The sequence below is a fragment of the Saccopteryx leptura genome, chromosome 4 (genome assembly GCF_036850995.1).
Source record: "Saccopteryx leptura isolate mSacLep1 chromosome 4, mSacLep1_pri_phased_curated, whole genome shotgun sequence".
Taxonomy (NCBI): domain Eukaryota; kingdom Metazoa; phylum Chordata; class Mammalia; order Chiroptera; family Emballonuridae; genus Saccopteryx; species Saccopteryx leptura.
Genome location: NC_089506.1, coordinates 99,853,777 through 99,875,072, shown reverse-complemented (window position 1 = coordinate 99,875,072; position 21,296 = coordinate 99,853,777). Strand labels below are relative to the sequence as shown.

General features: G+C 37.2%; 1 protein-coding gene across 5 annotated transcripts in view; it reads right to left on the bottom strand.

The window, feature by feature from the left end:
* Positions 1 to 1,433: 1,433 nt before the first annotated feature.
* AKAP11 (A-kinase anchoring protein 11) overlaps positions 1,434 to 21,296 on the bottom strand; it is a 62,866-nt gene continuing 43,003 nt past the window's right edge. For 4 of the 5 annotated variants that reach the window (XM_066380842.1, XM_066380840.1, XM_066380841.1 and 1 more), the window contains exons 8-12: positions 19,201 to 19,350; positions 13,758 to 13,841; positions 12,934 to 12,980; positions 8,547 to 8,707; positions 1,434 to 5,289 (exon numbers count right to left, since the gene is read on the bottom strand). In XM_066380842.1, the coding sequence (XP_066236939.1) occupies positions 5,149 to 5,289; positions 8,547 to 8,707; positions 12,934 to 12,980; positions 13,758 to 13,841; positions 19,201 to 19,350 (583 nt within the window). In that variant the 3' untranslated portion in view covers positions 1,434 to 5,148. The remainder of the gene's footprint in view (positions 5,290 to 8,546; positions 8,708 to 12,933; positions 12,981 to 13,757; positions 13,842 to 19,200; positions 19,351 to 21,296) is intronic. The other variant, XM_066380843.1, reaches the window with a different exon arrangement.

The window sequence follows — 21,296 nt, the reverse complement described above, 5'->3', positions numbered from 1 at the left end:
AATCCTAGAGAACGAAGAATTCCCTGAACATTGTTCAGATTTTCTAAGCACATGAATTATCTCCTGTACTTTACGTCGAGGTTGCAGCTCCAACACCCATAGGGCCCCAGTGGGCAACAGAAATGAGTGAAGTGGGGCAGGTTGTGCCAGAGGCAAAAAGAAACTGTAAGCCCAGACTAAAGGAGCCATTTCTGGTCAGCTCCCACCAAGCTGCTGCCGCCACAGAGGGGTCCAGTCAGTGTTCCAGAGCTTCCGATTCTTCCCGAGAATCTGAATCACACACACACTCAGGTGTGAACCTTCCTTTTTAAGTGTTGTTAATTACTTCAAAAAGCTCACCCATTGGGCCAAGCATGTCAGTCACTAGGCCAATTTGGCACACAAGAGTCCAGCTTTAATCCCTTTAAGCTAAGAAATCTATTTAGGTGTTTATTTAAAAGAAGAGGTACCGGGGTAAGGGGTGAGGAAATAAAACATCCAATTTAGGGGCTTCAATCCTCTCTTGAAAATGTTTTTCTCTCCAATCTAAAATGATTACCCTCCATGCCCTAAAACACAAAAATAAGAGGTGATTACAAAACTACAAAGGATGGAGGGAAAAAATGCAACAATTGCTCTAAAAAATCACCTTCACTCATTATTATTCCTGCTATAAAAGTAATGCTGCAAGAAGCTCTTATATTTTTACTCAATTTTTGCATAACAGCACCAAGGGTATATTCATCCCTGGATGTGTGACTTCTCTTCATCTGCCCACTTTCAAAAGTTTGAGCTAAAGCTTCCAGCCCTGTCCTTCCCCCTCCTCTCTGGCCCAGATAAGACACAGATCACAGATGATCCCAGTGTGCAGTTATTCAGATTTTAGAATTACATTCTAGAGAATCTTGCTCTTTCTCAAAAGTTTTCAATTGTTTTCCTTCTGACTGGGATGCACTCACACCCAAGCCATTGTTCACTATCATTATTTCCTACCATTCGGAAACATTCCTGAAAAACTAGAAAAATAATTCTCAAATTTCTGTGGCTTAAAATTCTGAAGACCAATTCCGTTAGTAATCAGTGAGCAGCCCGACTGTTCAGTGCATGATGCTACTTGACGTGACGAGGTGTGGCCTCCATGGCTGTGGAGGGAGTGCAGAGTCCACACCAGAATGTCAAAACACACTCATCAAGAAGGCAACCATCATATTCTATTTTATACCAAATTCCAAACAGATTAGACAAACAGCATTTCAAGTCACTATGTCAGCATTCAGAGTCACCCGAGTAAGTAGCCAGAATACAGTGTCCAATTAAAGATATTCCTAACTTTGCTTGTTCTGGAAAACGTGTCAGAAGCACTGAGACTGTCTGATGTGTCTTCTGTAAGCAGTTCCACTTGGATGTCTTTGTTTTAGTTCAGCACAAGATATGTAAAATGAAAACCAAGGCCAGGCATTTCTTAAGTTTATTGAAGAATTCTTAGTTGGAAGAGGAAAGATGACAGACTTAACTGATAAGAGAGAAAAAAGACAACTGCAAATTATTACAAAAGTGATTTCTGAAATGTATATTTTGAACCACTGCTGAAACAAAATTTTAGTGCATCCTGAAGTTCATTATTTTAGTAAATTAACATTAAATTACTGAAAAGCATAAAAGAAGTTACTGTTATACAATACAAGATCTTAATGTAGAAATTCAGCACAGTCAAATAAACAGCTACAATTATTTAAAGCTACTTTTGCTATATATCTGTTATATTAAACAAGAATGTGAATTATTAACACTGCACAAGTAATCAAAGGTAAACAATATTAAAACCTGATATTAAATAGTACTCAAATATTACAACAAAACAATAAACTTTGACTACAATTCTACCCTTGTGAAAGGAATGTATACAGATGGTAAAAAGAATAAATAAATAAAGTGACAAGGTGACTAACACTGTATCTGCATCTTCAGAGCAGAGAAGTTCAGTTGAGTAAATGCATACAAAGGCTTTTGCTAAAAGTGAGAAAAAATACATGTCACTTTAGTACAATTTGATAATTCCCACTGAAGCTCTAATTCTTTTGCACTGGTGACAGACAGGTGGACAAGGTTTTAAATGAAGTGTGTTTTCCCAACATCTTAAGTATGGATGCATTATTTTTTTTAATTTGGTGGAAAGTTTCCTTTGAAAACTGGAAAATTTAAAGCAGTATACTGATGGGAAATTGATCATATTAATTGTGGAAGAATAGTATTATCTAATTAATTATGAAGACATCCAGATACGAATTCTGATGATGAGTCAAGAGTAAACTTTGCATTTGGGTGATGTGTGGTGACTTCAAAGTCATTGGGTGAATCCTTCACTTCATATGGTGCATTTAATAAGTAATTAAGTTCTCCTACCAGCAACATAAAAGTATTATAAACTGAATTAATTCACATCAAATATCTGAAAGGGTAAGTGGAACATTTTTCACTTATAAGGATGTCTCACCTTATATTCACTGAATGCTCTCAAAGATTTTATTCCCTTAAATTGTATCAAGTCATACAATAGACATTATAATTTTCTTTTATGATTTATAAATGAATCATTTCTTTTGTATAAATCAGGACATATTTTCAAAATCAATACTAATTCCTAAAACTTCAAACTTAGCTTGAGGACAGACTATGGGAGACTTGCCACATTTCAATCTAAAATACTGTTCTAAACACTCCTTATCGAGGCCTCATTCACCTGCTTTCCACAGATCCTTCAAGGGTTCTGAAACTGAAAACCAAAATTCAACTCAACAAACATCACAACTTTAACAGTTCTAAATAAGATACGGTATTTCACAAGAGCCAAAATCTACAGAATGGCAATATTACAATGTTATAAATATGTCTAGTAGATTTGTATTAAAATAAGACAGAGATGTCCTCAACAAACAGAGCCACTCTGAAGAATGAATGAGCAAACAAAAGGATCTAGACTATCTTTGGAAAAATCACAAAGTGCCTTCGAAGAAAGTGAATTTAGGCTGTACTTGATTAAAAGATACTGCTCTAAACTCAAATATTTTCTCTATGTCAGGAAGCTTAACTCATGCTTCTTTTCTCATCTGCCAATACATACTATTTTTCTCTACACCCCTGTATTGAATTGATACAAAGAGGAGTTCTACTATGATTACTAGGCATGCTAATACCTAATGACTGTTCTGACATTACTTAGAGGCTAAATAAGAGAACTCTGAATATAGCACAGCTCCATACAAATGCAAAGAATAAAGGGTATGTGGAAAATCTTACCTCAGAATGATTATTACCGTAAGATTCAGAAATAAACAATTTCAAGCACAAAGTTTTACAAAAGTAATATACTGTCTCTTTAGTTTGAAAGAAATTCAGAACTCAGTTTTGTTGTTAATCAAACTTGTACATACACTAAAGTTACTAAATACAACTTGACAGTTATATATTTGTAAAAAGTTAGTCTAAACCTAATAATCAATTACTCCGTGTTATAATTAACACAGTTTCCAACGTGTAAAACTCCAGTCCAGTGCTGCTGCAGCTCAAGTTCTGAGAAGCTAAACACAGACTCTGGTTATATACATTTCCTGCATTTCTCCACCTTCAAAAATACTTTATGAAAAATGTGTTTTTAAGGCCTACTCTATATCTTTACCTTAAGTTGAGGAAAACCAAAGCTTGCAATAGAACCTTAAAATATTTAAATAGCTGTTGGCATTTTTCTGAAAAAGCAAATATGACTCTTTCATTATAAAATACATTTTGTCTACCATAATTATTAGTTCAAGTTAACATAAGTGCCCCTATTCCTTGCCCTGTAGCAGGTGCTACGTCTTCTATACTTTGTGCAGCTTCCAAAAAAGCCAGTGCTCAGGAAAGAAGAAAGTGCACTGGAGCAAAACCAGAGCCCTCAACAGAAAGTGACTTACTACGAACTAGAACTCCGCTGATGAGAAAACCCAAAATTCACACACACATACCCTTGCATACAAAACCAAGACACAATATTGGTCCTCTATGAAGTCAACCTGTAGTTTCTATAGCCAAAGCAGCAGGAAATGTAAAGCCTAAAACCATCATGTCTTTACAAAATAGTGTATGTAGATAGATTTTTATCCAGGAGGACCTTCCCCCATCCCCCACCCAGAAAAAGCTTATATTCGCTAAAGAGGGGAGTTTTTCAAAAATCAAGGAATGAAAATCATTGGGCTTCTTTAAGGGCATATCCATATTAACATTAATTCTAAAAATGTCAACATGCTTCCAACTTTATTTTCATTCTAGGATAAGCTGGGGACTCCAAATAGCCTAAAAGAAATAAAAATTCTTACCACAATCTTTATAGACATTTTATTTTAAAGCACCTTTTTAATGTTAACAGTGGATTCCTAACCAGGAAAACATTAACATAAAAGAGTGCACAAACCAGCAGCAAGATTAAAGTACTACACACATACACACACACACACACACACACACACACACACACACACACACTTTCCTGCCAGAACAATTGGCAACATTAGCAAATAACAAAATTTGATGGAAGGCTGAAGAAACTATTGTTTACAGTATTAACAGAAACCTAAACACTAATACTTCTAAGGAATTAAATAGTTTGGGGGATTCAAAAGGCTACCAATAGCTGAGCTATGAAAAGAAAACTGACTTGTAAAAATGAGTCCAAAACTACCAGAAAAGAAATTTGCCTCATGCTATTTTTTGATGTCAAATTGGTTACTAATGGGATACCATTTGTTTACAAAGGAGCAAAACTCTGACTCTTTATCCCTGGAACCTCCCTTCTGCCCCTTCAGTGTGGTGTCTAGTAGCACAACTTGGATGCAAAAAGAATGACATCAATGTCCCTGAAAAACTCACAGTTAGACTTTCCTTCACATATATGTTCTTGGCTTTTAACCTACTCCACACATGTACAGAAGCACAATGAAGACAGTATCTGACAGAGATTATAAAAGTATGAACTATATACACCATGTGATGACACAGGAGCTTAAAAAGCTGTATGTACTTTCCTCCCCATTCACTTTAAGTGTCAGTGCTCACTATTCAACTTTCACCCTATAAATCTTTATCTGTTTTGTCCCCTTCCGAAACAAATAATAAAAATATGGTCTGGAGTTTGTTCTATGCATTTTCCAAGAGCCAATCAAACAGTGACTTGCACTTCTCCTCAGTGCAAGCCTTTGCCACCACTTCACAGTATTTCAGCACAGACTGCAGGAGGTCTCCCACTCTCCATCCTTTTTCTTGCAATCGTGTTGAAAGCTATTAAGATAGAAAGATATATTAACATTAGCCAAAAACAATTTTATAACAATAAAGTTTTCATTTTTATTTTTAACATCAGCTAAAACTAAGAATCCTGTTTTTTGTAATAAAATACTGTTTCCCAGTTATAAGAAAGCCTTCTCCCTAAACCACCATACTTTTAACACAAGTTAAACGTTTTCCTTTCTGCCCTTTATAAACCACACACCCTGCACAGAATGGCACTTGGGAGCTCTGGAGACAGAACTCCATAAACCTCACCAAACAGATATATTCTGTGTGGAAATAACGATACTACATTTCTACAGGAAATTCTTAATCTAACTAAATACACCTGCCACACCCTCAGTTAGAAACATAAAATAATAAAGACAACGTCAAGCTTAGTAACAGATGTGGATTTTCTTTCCACAACATATAGTGTGGTTTTTGTTTTTATTGCGTGTGGAATACACACTCTAGCCTCAACGGAAACATAGCTTTCTAAGTTAAGAAATGTTAATGTTTTTAAAAAAAGGGCCTGGCCAGATAATTTGGTTGGTTGGAGCACTGTCCGGAAGTAGAGGTTGCCGGTTGGATCCCCAGTCAGGGCACATACAGGAAAGAACACTTCAATATTCCTGTCTCCCTGCCTCTCTCTCTTCTCAAAACAAAACAAAACACCCCAAAAAGAAAAATATTGTGGTTATTTCACAATACAGTATATATGTACAAGTATCAAATCACCATGCTTATACCTGAAACTAACATATTAAATATCAATTATACCTCAATAAAAAAGTAAGTAAATACCAGTTTAAATAAACTCTATTATCAGAATGTCTTCACTCATTCTTTTCTATTTAGTTCTGTAAAAACTAATTTTTGTAATATAAATATTCTTAGCCTTTTTAAAAAATATCTCTTGAATTCTATCTCAATAAAAATATAATTCATATACCATACAATTCACCTGATTAAAGTGTACTCATCAATAGTTTTTAGTATTATTCACTGAGCTGAATCCAACCATTACCACAATCAATATTAGAACATTTTTATCATACCACAGGAAAGCCCTACACATTAGTGATCCCTCCCATTTCTCCCAAGCCCCTCAACTCTATGGAATCACTAATCTACTTTCTGTCTCTATAGATTTGTCAACTTTGGCCATTTCATAGAAATGAAATCATTCATCTGAAATGATCTATTTCTATCACATGATCTACTATGACCAGATCCTTTCACTTAGCATAATAATTTCGAGGTTTCTCCATGGTGTAGTATGTATCTGTTTCATTCCTTTTTATTGACATATTATATACCATTGCATGGATATACCATGTTATATTTATTCATTCATCAGTTAACAGACACTTAGGATATTTCCACTTTGACCTATTTATTATAAGGAATGTTGCCATGGACATATGCTTTCAAATACACAGGAGTGGAATTGCTGGGTTATATAAAAATGCTGTGTAACTTCTTTTTTTTTTTTAACAGAGACAGAAAGAGTCAGAGAGAGGGATAGACAGACAGGAATGGAGAGAGATGAGAAGCACCAATCACCAGTCCTCCGTTGTGACACCTTAGTTCATTGATTGCTTTCTCATATGTGCCCTGACCGCGGGCCCTCAGCAGACCGAGCAACCCCTTGCTCAAGCCGGCGACCTTGGGTCCCAGCTAGTGAGCTTTGCTCAAACCAGATGAGCCCACGCCCAAGCTGGCGACCTCGGGATCTCAAACCTGGGTCCTCTGCATCCCAGTCCAACGCTCTCTCCACTGCGCCACCTCCTGGTCAGGCTAACATTTTGAGGAACTGACAGAATGTCTTCTGAAGTTACAGGCGGTCAAGCTTCCCTCACTCAAGTGCTATCTTGCTCTGTTCTGCCCATGGCTTCCTTATCTCCCAGTTTATCTAAGACTAAATGACTTGAAAATGTTTGCCACCCTAAGGTTAGTTCTAACACTTTCCCTACCTGTTCTTTCTCCTTGATAGTTTATTTCATGAGGATCCCTTTCCCTCTTATTTTCTCCCTTTGCCCAAAAACAGAAACCTAAACTGAAAAATCCAAAAAAATCTAAGTAAAAGCAAAGGATAAAATACAAAAAAACGATTTTTACATATTATCTTTTTCACATGCTTTTTCCAAAAATACCTTTGTAAATATTTAAGTAGAAATCAAGAATAACTGGACTGTTCCTTCTCTGTCGTTTTTGATCAATTTATATTGGTTATTCATTACACTACTCTATATCCTATACTTTGATTAAACCAAAGTTCTGATAATAAAAATTATGGAACAGAAAACCTTAAAACTCTAAACTGAAAATCTTGACTAACAGGGTGCTTGGCATATAGTAAGTTCTCAATAAAAAATCCTATTACTGCATCAAATATGAATGTTTTATTAGAATCTTATTAAATGCTCAAGTGGTCTATTGTCCCTTATTAGATAATTAAACTTCTACTGGCTTTTGATTTTGCTACCTTCTCAAACTTAAATCATTTCATAGAAACACAGAAAGTGTTTATTAATGGCACCTAACTTTGAGAACTTAAAATGTGCCAAGGTATTAGATTAAGCATATTTTTTTACAGTATTATATTCAATCCTCACAAACCTGTAAATTTTAAACTCACTTCCATGGTGCAGAAAAAGAAATTTGTGAAATTACCCAAGGTTATACCACTAAGGCCCAGGCCTGTTGGCTCAGTGGTAGAGCGTCGGCCTGGAGCATGGGTGTCCCAGGTATGATTTCCAGTTAGGGCACACAGGAGAAGCGACCATGTGCTTTTCCACTCCTCCCCATTCCCTTCTCTCTCTCTCCTCTCTCTCTCTCTCTCTCTCTTCTTCTCCCACAGCCATGGCTCAATTGGTTCGGGCGAGTTGGCCTTGGGCACTGAGGATGGCTCTGTGGCTTCTGCCTCAGGCTCTAAAAAATGGCTCCATTACTGAGCAAAGGAGCAACAGCCCAGATGAGCAGATCATCACTCCCAAGAGGGCTTAGGGCTTCCCAGGTGGATTCCGATTAGAGCACATGCAGGAGTCTGTTTCTCGGCCTCCCCTCCTCTCACTAAAAACAAAACAAAACAAAAACACTAGAGAGTGGCAGAACTGATATATGAACCCAACTATTAGGCTCTACTGCCTATGCATTTACCCACTCTCCTATTACTGGGCACCTTACTGGGTCAACCACTTGACACAGAGTATCATGTGCTAGTAAATGTGTGCTCACAACCACCCTATAAGGCAGATACTTACTTGTATAAACTCCTTCTTTGCAGAGTCATGAAAAGAAAGTTCTGCAACTTCAGCCTCAGAGGCAACGAGCCATTGAAGAATGATCCTTAGTTGGGGGTCTACTGTGCATGGCTCCATGTCAACATTCGTTATTAGTAGAGTTTTTCCACCTCGCCCCAAACCTAATATTTAAGTTTAAATAATATGAAGTAAAACTTATCAATTCAATTCTCAATACTCTGGTTTCCAAGGATATATAAATATTTTCTATTTCTTACAGTGCCAATGAATGCTTGGAAAAAAATCCATCCTTTCTAAATCACACCAAAACATCAACTAAAACATTACTTTGAAGGAGTCAATTCAAGTGAAATAAAGGAATAACTTAGATCATCTACTGATTGCACAAATGCAAAATGATTTTGAGACACTGAATTGAAGTACCATAAATGCCATCATTTGTGTCAAAATATCCTCAGGTAAAGGGAGAGAAAATAAACCTATAAAGCCAAGATTACAATCAAAATACAAATGAAACACACGAAAACCTCAAACAAGCATATTCCATGGACTTTAAGAAAGCTTTCTGGGCCCTGGCCAGTGGCTCATGGATAGAGCATCGGCCCAGCATGTAGTTGTCCCAGGTTCAATTCCCAGTCAGGGCACACATAAGAGGCAACCATCTGCTTTTCCACCCCAACCCCCGCCCCTTCTCTCTCTCTTATTCTTTCTCTTCCCTTCCTGCAGCCATGGCTCGACTGGTTTGAGTGCATTGGACCTGGGTGCTCAGGATGGCTCCATGGAGTCTCTGCCTCAGGCACTAAAAATAGCTTGGCTGTGAGCATGTCCCCAGATGGCAGCTCACTGGCCCCTAGACTGGGATTGCCAGGGTGGATCCCAGTTGGGCACATGCAGGAGTCTGTCTCCATTTTACAGGTGAGGTATCTGCAGCAGACACAACAGTCTTACAGTGAGGAAGTGGACAAGCCAGGATATAAACATAGGCAGTCTGGCTCCATGCTCTTACTCAGTTCATTCTTTGGGAAAAATAGGAGAAATGTAACATGCAACCACTTAAATCTCAAAAGCAAAACCAGGAAATTTTCTAGTCCAGCCCTATGATAAATAATATTTTTGTATTGCTCTCATATTTATTTTCTATTTTAATGAAAATTACAATTTCAATATAAAGTAGGAGGAAACTCTATAGACTGTAAAATGAATGACTTATCACTCTTGCTTAATGATGGCTGAAAAACAGACAGTGCTGAGACATGGGCCACTCCACAAGAGGTGAGCAGCAGCGCAGGCTGGCGACATTGTACCAGTAATAAAAATCTGTTGGTGAATGTCCCTCATTCATTTCTACAGTTTTCAGAGCAGTCTAGACCAGTGGTCGGCAAACTCATTGGTCAACAGAGCCAAATATCAACAGTACGACTGAAATTTCTTTTGAGAGCCAAATTTTTTAAACTATATAGATAGGTACATTGTTATTAACTTAATTAGGGTACTTGTAAGCTGGCCTTTGCTAAGCATTCAAGGGGCCAAGAGCTGCATGTGGCTCACGAGCCACAGTTTGCGACCAAGGATCTAGATCAGGGGTAGTCAACCTTTTTATACATACGGCTCACTTTTGTATCTCTGTTAGTAGTAAAATTTTCTAACCGCCCACCGGTTTCACAGTAATGGTGATTTATAAAGTAGGGAAGTAACTTTACTTTATAAAATTTATAAAGCAGAGTTACAGCAAGTTAAAAGCATTATAATAATAATTACTTATCAAGTACTTTATGTCAGATTTTTGCTAAGTTTGGCAGAATAAATCTTTATAAAACAACTTACTATAGTTAAATCTATCCTTTTATTTATACTTTGGTTGCTCTGCTACCGCCCATCATGAAAGCTGGAACACCCACTAGTGGGCAGTAGGGACCAGGTTGACTACCACTGGTCTAGACCATTGCTAATTATTTTTAGGATATGTATAGACCCCCAATTTTCCATTTAAAAGTTGGTCCACATTATTCTCTTAAAATAAATGTACTGTTTTTCCCCTCCTCTCTCACCATTGACTCCCAAAATGAGGTTTGGTGCACTATGTACTAAACACGGTCCCTGGGCCATTTTGTAATCCCTGCAGTGGTCCTGGCGTTGGAAGCTGTCACACCAAAGCTTCTCTGTATTATTGGCTTTCTCCGTTCAGGACTCTGACTGCCTGGCCCATGAGTAGCCTCTCTCTTTAGAGAGATCACTAAATACTAGTGAAAAGAGAAGAGACTGACCTCCTAAAACTATAAACAACAATAACAAAAATGCAGGCTGTTTCCTTAGAAGTTCCAGAATTCTGAGTCTTTTTATAAATCACATCACATCATTCTATTTCTGAATTTAACAATGTCTAATTTAAAAAATTTAAAGGCTGACTACACTTTTCTATATAATGAGAGATGGCTATAATCTCACCAGCTGGGTAATGACAGATTTTCAAATAATTAATCTTCTGATTTCTTCCTACTCCCTAAAAAAATCTTGCACAATGTGGCTTGTGCCAAATATAAAAATTTCTAAATGAATTTTATATTAACTTGTATCTTCTTCTTTCTGAATCATTCCTCGGTAAAGTTAGTACTCATTACAGAATACCACAAGCATTTATACCATGTATACGGCCCTTGGAACAACTTCTCTCACAGATATTACTTGGGAAAATCAACACTATTAGTTAACGAAAATAAAGCAAATATTACCTAGTCCATCCAGAACTCAGAAAGTATTGCCCTACTTGTACTTCATGTCTGATGAGTAAAAATTACTTCTGGAAGCTCTATATGAAGAGAATGTCTACTTTGCAGAGGCGTTAGAACTCAAATATTTTTTTTATTAATTTATTCATTTTAGAAAGGAGAGAGAGAGGAGGAGGAGAGAGAGACAGAGAGAAAGAAAGGGGGAGGAGCAGGAAGCATCAACTCCCATATGTGCCTTGACCAGGCAAGCCCAGGGTTTTGAACCGGCGACCTCAGCATTTCCAGGTCGACACTTTATCCACTGCGCCACCACAGGTCAGGCTAGAACTCAAATATTATAAACATCCTAGGTCTGAGGATTTCAGCTCAAAAACTGGCACCTGACTTTCCTAAACAAGAGAAGTATAGTTGGTAATAAAACATTGGAAACTCAGGTGTTATAAAGTACATTTCAAGAAATCCATTTTGGCAGTTTTCTCAGTTTACCCACTTTTAAAGAAATGATAACAATAACAAAATCACTGATTCAAAAACAAATATCTCAAACAGTACAAATATTTTTATATGCCACTCTACAGAAGATACTGGTATTTTCATAGTTAAGAAAAAATAAATTTGGGGAGGGGGAAAATTAACAGCAATCTAAATACAATGAAAACTCAGCTTCAGCCCTGGTGGGCTAGCTCAGCGGTAGAGTGTTGGCCCGGCGTGTGGAAGTCCCAGGTTTGATTCCTGGCCAGGGCCCACAGGAAAAGCGCCCATCTGCTTCTCCACCCTTCCCCCTCTCCTTTCTCTCTGTCTCTTCCCCTCCTGCAACCAAGGCTCCACTGGAGCAAAGTTGGCTTGGGCACTGAGAATGGCTCCATGGCCTCTGCCTCAGGCACTAGAATAGCTCCAGTTACAATGGAGCAATGCCCCAGATGGGCAGAGCATCGCCCCCTAGTGGGCATGCTGGGTGGATCCTGGTCAGGCACATGCAGGAGTTTGTCTCTTTGTCTCCCCACTTCTCACTTCAGAAAATATAAAAAACAAATAAACAAACAAACAAAAAACTCAGCTTCAATGTGAACAGTTTTTAGACTCATTGACAGTCTACTATATTTGAATTAGGAATTACAAATCATGGTCCCAAGCCCTTTGAGCAATGGTTCTACTATTTACATATTTAGCACTGTATTCATTAAAGGAAGAATTGAATATTTTCTTCAAATATGTGTGTGAGTACAGGACTGTAATTCAGGAAGAAATGTGACAAGGGAAGATGATTTATGGAAGATTACCATTAAACACTAATATCAGAAGTTACTGGTTTGGAAAGAAAAAACTATCTTATGAGTAAGGATTTTATATTTTGAAAAAGACGATTGTAACTCATCATAAATTTCCTTCTCACATAAATGAGTAATTTTTTTAAAGCAGCTCAATCTTTATAATCAATGAATACTTCATTAGTTTAGCAATCAAGTAATACAAATTGCTCAACAAACAACCTAACACTGGATAAATTCATTTAAGAATACCCTGATTGATAGTGTAAATACCCTTATTTGTCATAACCCAGAGCCTGACTGACAAAATGCACAAATACAAAAATTAAAACTCTTTTAGGGAACCTTATACAAGAAACATGCAAACACTCTGAAAAACAAATTGTCAATTACCTTCCACGTCATCCTCACGCTCCTCGTCTTTATCATCTGGCCCATCACTTTTTGAATGAAAGAACAGAAGCAGTTAAAAAAAAAAGCTTTAATAATGGTATTAAAACCAATTTTTAAAATGTGGTAAATAATACATGTTACAATATGATGTGTGACATTGAAAAGGGGGAGAGATGACAATAAAAAAAGGAAGCTTTGCTTCTCACACCATTTCATGTTAAAATCTGAATTGTAAATGATGCCTGTATCAGTATTGCTAAGATAATACCAAGAAGTTCTACCTGACCATGATATATATAGAGCACCAAGTAATGTCACAATAAAGTTGAATTTAAAATAATTTGAAGTCAAAATATTCTACTAATTTGGTTTTAGATAATATAGCATTTGAGTATCATAGAATGCCACAAATAATTATTTATGAATGCTCTGCTGATGCCATTTATATACTTTAACATAGTAAAAACACATTTTTCTTATGTATAAACTAAAACTATATACCAAAACAAACAAAAAACAAAACAAAAACATAGAAATCCTGTAGGAAGCAAGCTCTTTAATGAAATAATAATTGGTAGAATGAAAAATAGCAAGCAAAGCAGCACATGCATAAAAATAACACATTTTGCAATTAGATGTCAATCATATCTTAGCATAGTCAAATTTTTTCATTAGATACAATTTATCAAGCAGAATCATGTCAAAATATAGGAGAAAAGCAGCTTGATACATACTGGCATGAAACCCACAATGTTTTAAGAACATGACATCATGCATTAGTGGTGAAAGACTCATCAGTTTTTAAGTTTCTAGACTAGACCAACCTGTCTGACGTTGGAAAGGATAAATTGTCCTCATACAAATCTCCTTCTAAACCAAGACTGCTCCAGCTACTGCTGTTACCATTACTGCCAGAGGAAGAAAAGAACAGAGCTGAACTAGAAAATGAATAGTAAAGACGACCCTGGTTGTCCTTGGAACAGCTTCTGTCACTGATAACCGTGGATGTTGTGAAGCTGCCACAATTAGTGCCCAAGACAGAGGACACAGCACTGCTAATGTAAAAGCTCCTGACAGCTTCAGAGGTGTGGACGTTTTCTTACTTGTTTTCAAGAAGTCATAAAAATTATTCTAATGTAATCTTACAGATAAAGATAGCAAAATGTCTTTTAAGTCATCAAATGAATGCATGAAGATGTTTCACAATGAAATTAATGCCTATGTCAAGTTTTAGGTTATAATTTATAAAAAGGCAATACTCTTCAGTTTGGAATAAGTTTAAAAAGAAAATAAAACACAAGTTAACATTCCCTCAGGTCTCTTGATAGTGCAAACAGTGATGGGATTGCGGGTGGGGGGAGGCGGGCACCGAAACAGAGTCCCAAACAGACCGTTTCTCATTTCCTGGGGGGGGGGATGTTTTCTGATTTTAAAATACTCTTATTATGTCAATTACCTTCATTTCATATATTATATATAATTCGATAGGTGATAAGTAACATTCATTTTCTTTAGAACACTAACACTGCTTAATCAAGCATTACACTGTCTGGTCAGCCAGTCACTAGTGACACACAGATAACTCCATATAGTATCCCATCAGAAGAAGGAAGCAACTATATCTAAAACTGCAGCAAAGCAATAAAAAACAAAAAGTAATTGTGCTTAGAAACAAAACTAAATTCAATCCTCAGATTAAAACCTAAACATGCAATTTTTAAAAATTCTAATCATGAAAATAATTAGTAAGCACATTAGTTCGCAGTGAAAGCAGCTATACTTCCCCACTGTAAGCTAGGCAATTATAAAGTTACACAAACCAAAGCTTTAGTTCTAAAAATGAGTTAACATAAAACCATTTTATAGGCATCAGTAAATGTTGACATTACCAAAAAGGACAATTATTTAAGAGTGCTAAGTAGTTTCCACGCAATCTCAAATAATTTACATATCCAAGTTTACCACTATCAAATTGTGACAAACTATAATGTATTAGAGAATGGAAGTTAAAACTGGGCAGTATCTTTTTTGCATAATTCAAACAAATAGAGCTCTACCATAAAACTATTAAAACCACCAGAATCCTGCCTCATAGTGTTATCAGAGAAACAAAAAATGAGAAAATGCAGAAATACAATGAACAGAGAGCTACTAGCCAGAGAAAATTAATGACTTCAGAAACTATATTTACTTCTACTAACAGAATGATTATCTAAATAAAACTTACAAAATTCTTATCCACAAACTGATTCCCCAGTTAATAATAAAAATCCATCACCTATGTCTTAGATAAACATGGAAAATAACAGCTAAAAAGTGGTCAAACTCCCACTATCTAACTAACCTCATTTCCCCCTCCCATTTTGCCCCTTGAAATGGGGAAGATTTGAAGTTAGTTACTTATAAAATGTCACTTCTAAGATAGCCACGTATTTTTCACCTAACTAGGGCACTTTTGAAAATGAAAGGTGTCACCATCAACAATTACTCCAGAACAGAAGGAAACCAGGACAGTCCTGAGCAAACTGGGAGGTCTGATCATCCTACATTAACCCAACGTAAAACAACTTCATTTCTTTCCTCAACCGTCTTTCTGCTTCATCCCTGAACCCTGCCCTGCCCCCGTCATTTCCTTCTGTGCCTTTTCAGGTGTCCTATGTGAAGGACGGGCATATCGCAAACCACTGGTAGTCAGGACCTAAGATTCCTTATTGTGGCTGTCAGCCATACGAAAAGTACTATCGATTCTGACACATCTCATAAAAACTCTCTCCAAAATTCGTTAAGTCCAGCCCCATCTCTTACCTGTATCTAATGCATAAATTTTAAGAAATTCACAAAATGCTGAAATACTTGAGATTCACGTATACAGACTAGTTCTCTTTCTGATCAAATTATACATTCCTCCTAACCATATGTGAAAATTAGAGACTATTGTTTCTTTTTAACTGTTGCCCTCTGTGGAACTTCATATTTAGAGGGAGAGTGCAAGTGTGCCCAAACCTCTGAAGTCTTTAATCTCGTACCTTAATCTCTGTCCCAGGAAATAACAGTTCCTACCACAGATGTCATCAAAAGATGAAACATGTAAAGCCATGTATCTTAAGGGTGTTCTCTGAGCCTCTGAAGCGCGTATCAAGCATGCAAACTCGGGGCTGTCTACTGACCAGGGAATCAATGTCTGGGATGTGAGGCCCTGGAAGGTGCGTCCAACAAGCACTCCAATTCTGAAAGAGTGCCACTAATTTTTTCTTTGTGCTTGAACCTTAATACCACAAAGCATAATAGTTATCAAAAATGTGGTAGATCAAAACCACAGATTTTCTGACAAAATGCTATCACGCCGAGTTTTCAAATAATTCAATTTAATTAAAAAAGCATTTACCCATGTTAAACATAATTATTTTAGCCTCGGCCCAATTTGATCTTTTTGAACTTTGGTTTTATTAATGGAATAATCTTTTCAGCTTTAAATTTTTTTTAATTTACTTCATTAGGGTGACACAGGTTAATATAATTACACAGGTTTCAAGTACGCAATCCTATAATATACGTCATCTGTAGCATAGCGTGTTGACCCTGCAAGTCAAGTCTCCTTCCATCACCATTTATCCCCCTCCAACCTCCTCCGCACCCACCCTTTCCCGCCTGTAATCACCATACTGCTGTCTGTGTCTATGAGGTTTTTCCTTAGTCCCTTCACCTTTATTACCCAGCCCCTCAACCCCCTTCCCTCTGACAGCTGTCAGTCTGTTCTCTGTTATATATGACTCTGTTTCTATTTTGTTCATTAGATTCCAAATATAAGTGAAATCATATGGTACTTGTCTTTCTTTAATTGTCTTACTCCACTTAGCATAATACTCTCTGGGTCCATCCATGCTGTCTTAAAAGGTAAGCTTTCCTTCTTTATTATGGCCAAGTAGTATTCCACTGTGTGAAGGCACCACAGCTTTTTTATCCCCCCTCCCCATCTATTGATGGACACTTTGGTTGCTTCTAAATATTGGCTATTGTAAATAATTCTACAATGAACATAGAGGTGCATATATTCTTTGGAATTACGTGTTTTGGGTTTCTTCTGTGATATTTCCAAAGCAGACAAGGGGTCGTAAAGCAGTTCCATTTTTAATTTTTTGAGGAAACTACATACTGTTTTCCACAGTGGCTGCACCAGTCTGCATTCCCACCAGAGTGCAGGTGGGTTCCCTTTTCTCCACATCTTCGCTAACACTTGTTTATTTCTAGTTTTCATCTTCATTTTGAGTCATTCACAAATGAGTATTTCTTATCACTAATAAAACAATGGTGTAAAGAACAGAACCAAGAACAGGATTTGGTATCTGTCTCCTTTTTTTCTTCAAACTAGATAACATTCTGTCTGGATTCCTCTTAATGTCACTAGCCTCTAACCCTAGTTTTCCCATTTTGACACCTGGATCTCCTAAGTGACAGTGTCAACCCTCACTGAAATTCTAGAAGCCTGTGTTTCTCAAAAAAGAGAGAAGAATTTACATTCATATTCTAGTCTAGATAAATTATGGAAAAGAGCCAAATGATGATCTGTGATTATTATGCCCAGTTCCTAACCAATTTTAAAGAGTGACATTTCTGGATCTAGATTTTCAGAAATACTGATGGTTTACACCACATTTTAAGTAACTTTAATGAAATACTTTATAAAAATATGAATACCCACTGGCTAATCCAAGCATCAAACAAAATCCTCTGACCTGCTACGCTCTAGCACGTGAAAACCATCCCCTTCTTGGTGCTCCCCACCCCCTCCTCTAACAGCCTTCTTACTCCCCCTCCTGTAAGTCCATTCCGAGGCTCTGACACCTGAAGCCTCACAGGTTCCTTTCCACACGTGTCCAAAACTGGAAATGTGTATGCTGAGAGCTCTATTCTTTCCCTAGCCTCAGCTAGGAATGGTATTTATTATTTATTATCAATTAAGGTGGATAAAGATTCTATGGAATTTTATTGGTTAGTAAGGAAATGCCTGCAGAGAGTTAAGAATATAACAAGCCCTGGCCGGTTGACTCAGCGGTAGAGCGTCGGCCTAGCGTGCAGAGGACCCGGGTTCGATTCCCGGCCAGGGCACACAGGAGAAGCGCCCATCTGCTTCTCCACCCCTCCGCCGCGCTTTCCTCTCTGTCTCTCTCTTCCCCTCCCGCAGCCAAGGCTCCATTGGAGCAAAGATGGCCCAGGCGCTGGGGATGGCTCTGTGGCCTCTGCCTCAGGCGCTCGAGTGGCTCTGGTCGCAACATGGCAACGCCCAGGATGGGCAGAGCATCGCCCCCTGGTGGGCAGAGCGTCGCCCCATGGTGGGCGTGCCGGGTGGATCCCGGTCGGGCGCATGCGGGAGTCTGTCTGACTGTCTCTCCCTGTTTCCAGCTTCAGAAAAAAAAAAAAAGAATATAACAACTGTATCACAATTAATAAAATATTCCATAAATTTATTATGAATAAAGTTAATTAAGAAAAGTGCCTTCTGCTATACCAAACCATGTTTTTATAATAAATTTCTGTATTTTACAGTCATTCAAGTATAAATGTTCTGGGTTATTTTTTTCCTGAGTAGCAGGACAAGTAAGAAACCCTTACCCAAAAACATACTACCCTAACTAGTATCAGGAAAATTTCACAGCCAAATATTTTGACGTGTCTTAACAGATAACTGTCCTTTTTCCTGTCCTCTGAGCAATTCTCAACGGCTATGCGTGGCACACCAGGGCACTGCAAGAATTTTAAAAACGTGCAATACCTGCCTATTTAGTTAGGGGCATTGACTTCTTTACCCTTATCTGTCAAATAAAAATATGACAACAGCCATCTAGTGTGAATGAATCAAAATACCTAATTTTTTTTGTCAGATTGGCAAAAAATATTTCTTGGTGTGCCACAGAATTACAGTGATTAGTTTATGTGTGCTATGAATGAGATGAAAAAGGTTGAGATCGCTGCTCTAAACGAAAAAAAAAAAGTACTTTCTTTAAAAAAAGAAAAGTTTTCCCTCAAACATTCATTAAAAACCAGGTAAGCTTAAAACATATAAAATCAGATGTATGCAACATTTTTCAAATTAACTATGGCCTAAGCCAGTCTAATTACTTTATTTAATACATGTAAAAAACCATTAGAAATATTTTGTGACTAAGAAATACATTTTGAAAATTATGGTATTTTCAAATTCAGAATTTTAAATACTACTCAATGTAAATTTATAGCTCACTTCTGCAATCCATGTAAAATTTTAGTTACCTTTCACTCAGATGATGAAAACTGCTGCTTTCATGTTCATCTTCAAAACTTAAATTGGACCAGCTGCCAGTGCTGTCATCACCAATGCTGAGATTCATCTGTGGGCTACCAAAACACTCGGTTGATGGAAAGTCTTCTATTTCTTTCGGACTAAAAAAAAAAAAAAAAAAAAAAAAAGGATAAATTCAATGCAAAAGCATCACGTTCTGAATTTTATAAGACTATCTGTTTGTTGATAAAGATAACAAAAACACGAAATGATATTCAGAGTTAAAAAAATAAATAAAAATAAAATACACTAACCAGGATTATATTGGACATTCCAGCAGTCACACTATAGTTCTGAATGATAAGAGTATCATATTACTTTGTTGTTGTTTTTTTAGACACTTTTCCTGCTATTAATTAGACCAATCTAATTAATGGTCTTCTGCTGAAATTACTCACTAGATGGGGTCCAGAGAAGAGTTTTGTTTTTTTTAAAAAAATAACTGCTCAGTTATTTTGGCTCAGAAAAAAGAACTCGAAATATAGTTTAGATGTTTTGTTCTTCTAAAAATGAACTATCATATAACTCCCCGTTTGACACCATATGTACCACCCCTTGTACATTACAGCTTTGTGAAATATAGGGAATGACAGTCATGAATAAAACATTTATAAGAAAAGGGACACCAGTGAAATAATCCAAATAATACCTTTAAAAATAATCCATTTGAATGAATCCCTCTAAAAGCTTTAAAGACAAATCATTTTAATTTTAGTAAGAAAATGTAAAACTGTATGGTAAATTTTAGTCAACTTCTAAAGAACCCTAGCACAATTATTGATAAAAATAGGAGAAAGAGGAAAAGAATACAAAACAATATTCTACCAGCCTGGATAAAAAGCTGAAATTAGACAGCACTGGCTTACTGAAAGAACTCCAGGGGCCTATCCACTCACTCAGCTTTAAGAAGAAAGAGTAAAAATACTGAGGAATCAATAGCAAAGGCATTTGCTAGGCCCTGGGAAAGATGTCTTAGAAACACTCTAATCTAGAGAATTAACTAGACTTAATCTAGAGAATTATCCTCCCATGAAGCTGGGATTGAAGCAGGAGAGGGCAGGAAGAACAGTGAAAATAGCCTGAAGCTACTTTTACTTACTTACTTATTTATTTTAGCAAGAGACAAACAGATAGGGACAGACAGACAGGAAGGAGAGAGATGAGAAGCATCAATTCTTCATTGCAGCACCTTAGTTGTTCATTGATTGCTTTTTTTTTCGACAGAGAGACAGAGGGGGCAGATAGGAACAGAGAGATGGGAAGGGAGAGAGAGATGAGAAGCCTCAATTCTTCATTGCGGCACCTTAGATGTTCATTGATTGCTTTTTCATATGTGCCTTGACGGGGGAGGAGGGTGGCTACAGCAGAGCGAGTGACCCCTTGCTCAAGCCAGTGACCTTGAGCTCAAGCCAGCAACCTTCGACTTTAAGCGAGTAGTAACCTTGGGTTTCAACCCAGTGATAATGGGATCATGTCTATAATACCACTCAAGCCAGCGACCCTGTGCTCAAGCCGGTGAGCCCAAGCTCAAGCCAGATGAGCCCGCACTCAAGCCAATGACCTCAGGGTTTCGAACCTGGGTCTCCTGCACCCTAGGCCAACACTCTATCCACTGCGCCACTGCCTGGTCAGAATAATTAAAAAAAGTAATTTCAACTGTAGAAAGACCCAGTTTACTACCCTTATTCATCTGTATACTTATTAATCACTTATGTCTTATCATCATATTAGAAACTAACATGGAGTCATGAACAAAGAAAATGTGGGTCTAGTACAAAGGTTCACATTTTCTTTTTCTGTAAAAGGCCAGGTAGTGACTACTTAGGCATTGCCAGACATAAGGTCTCTTGCAACTACTCAACTCTGCCATTAGATCATAAAACCAGTCATAGACAAGGCATAAGTGAATGTGTATACCTGTGTCCAAATAAAACTTTATTTGTGAATACTGTCAGTTAAATTTCATATAATTTTCACATGTCACAAAATAGTACTTCTGTTTTCCAAAAATTTTAAAAATGTAAAAATCCTCTTAGCTCACCAACCA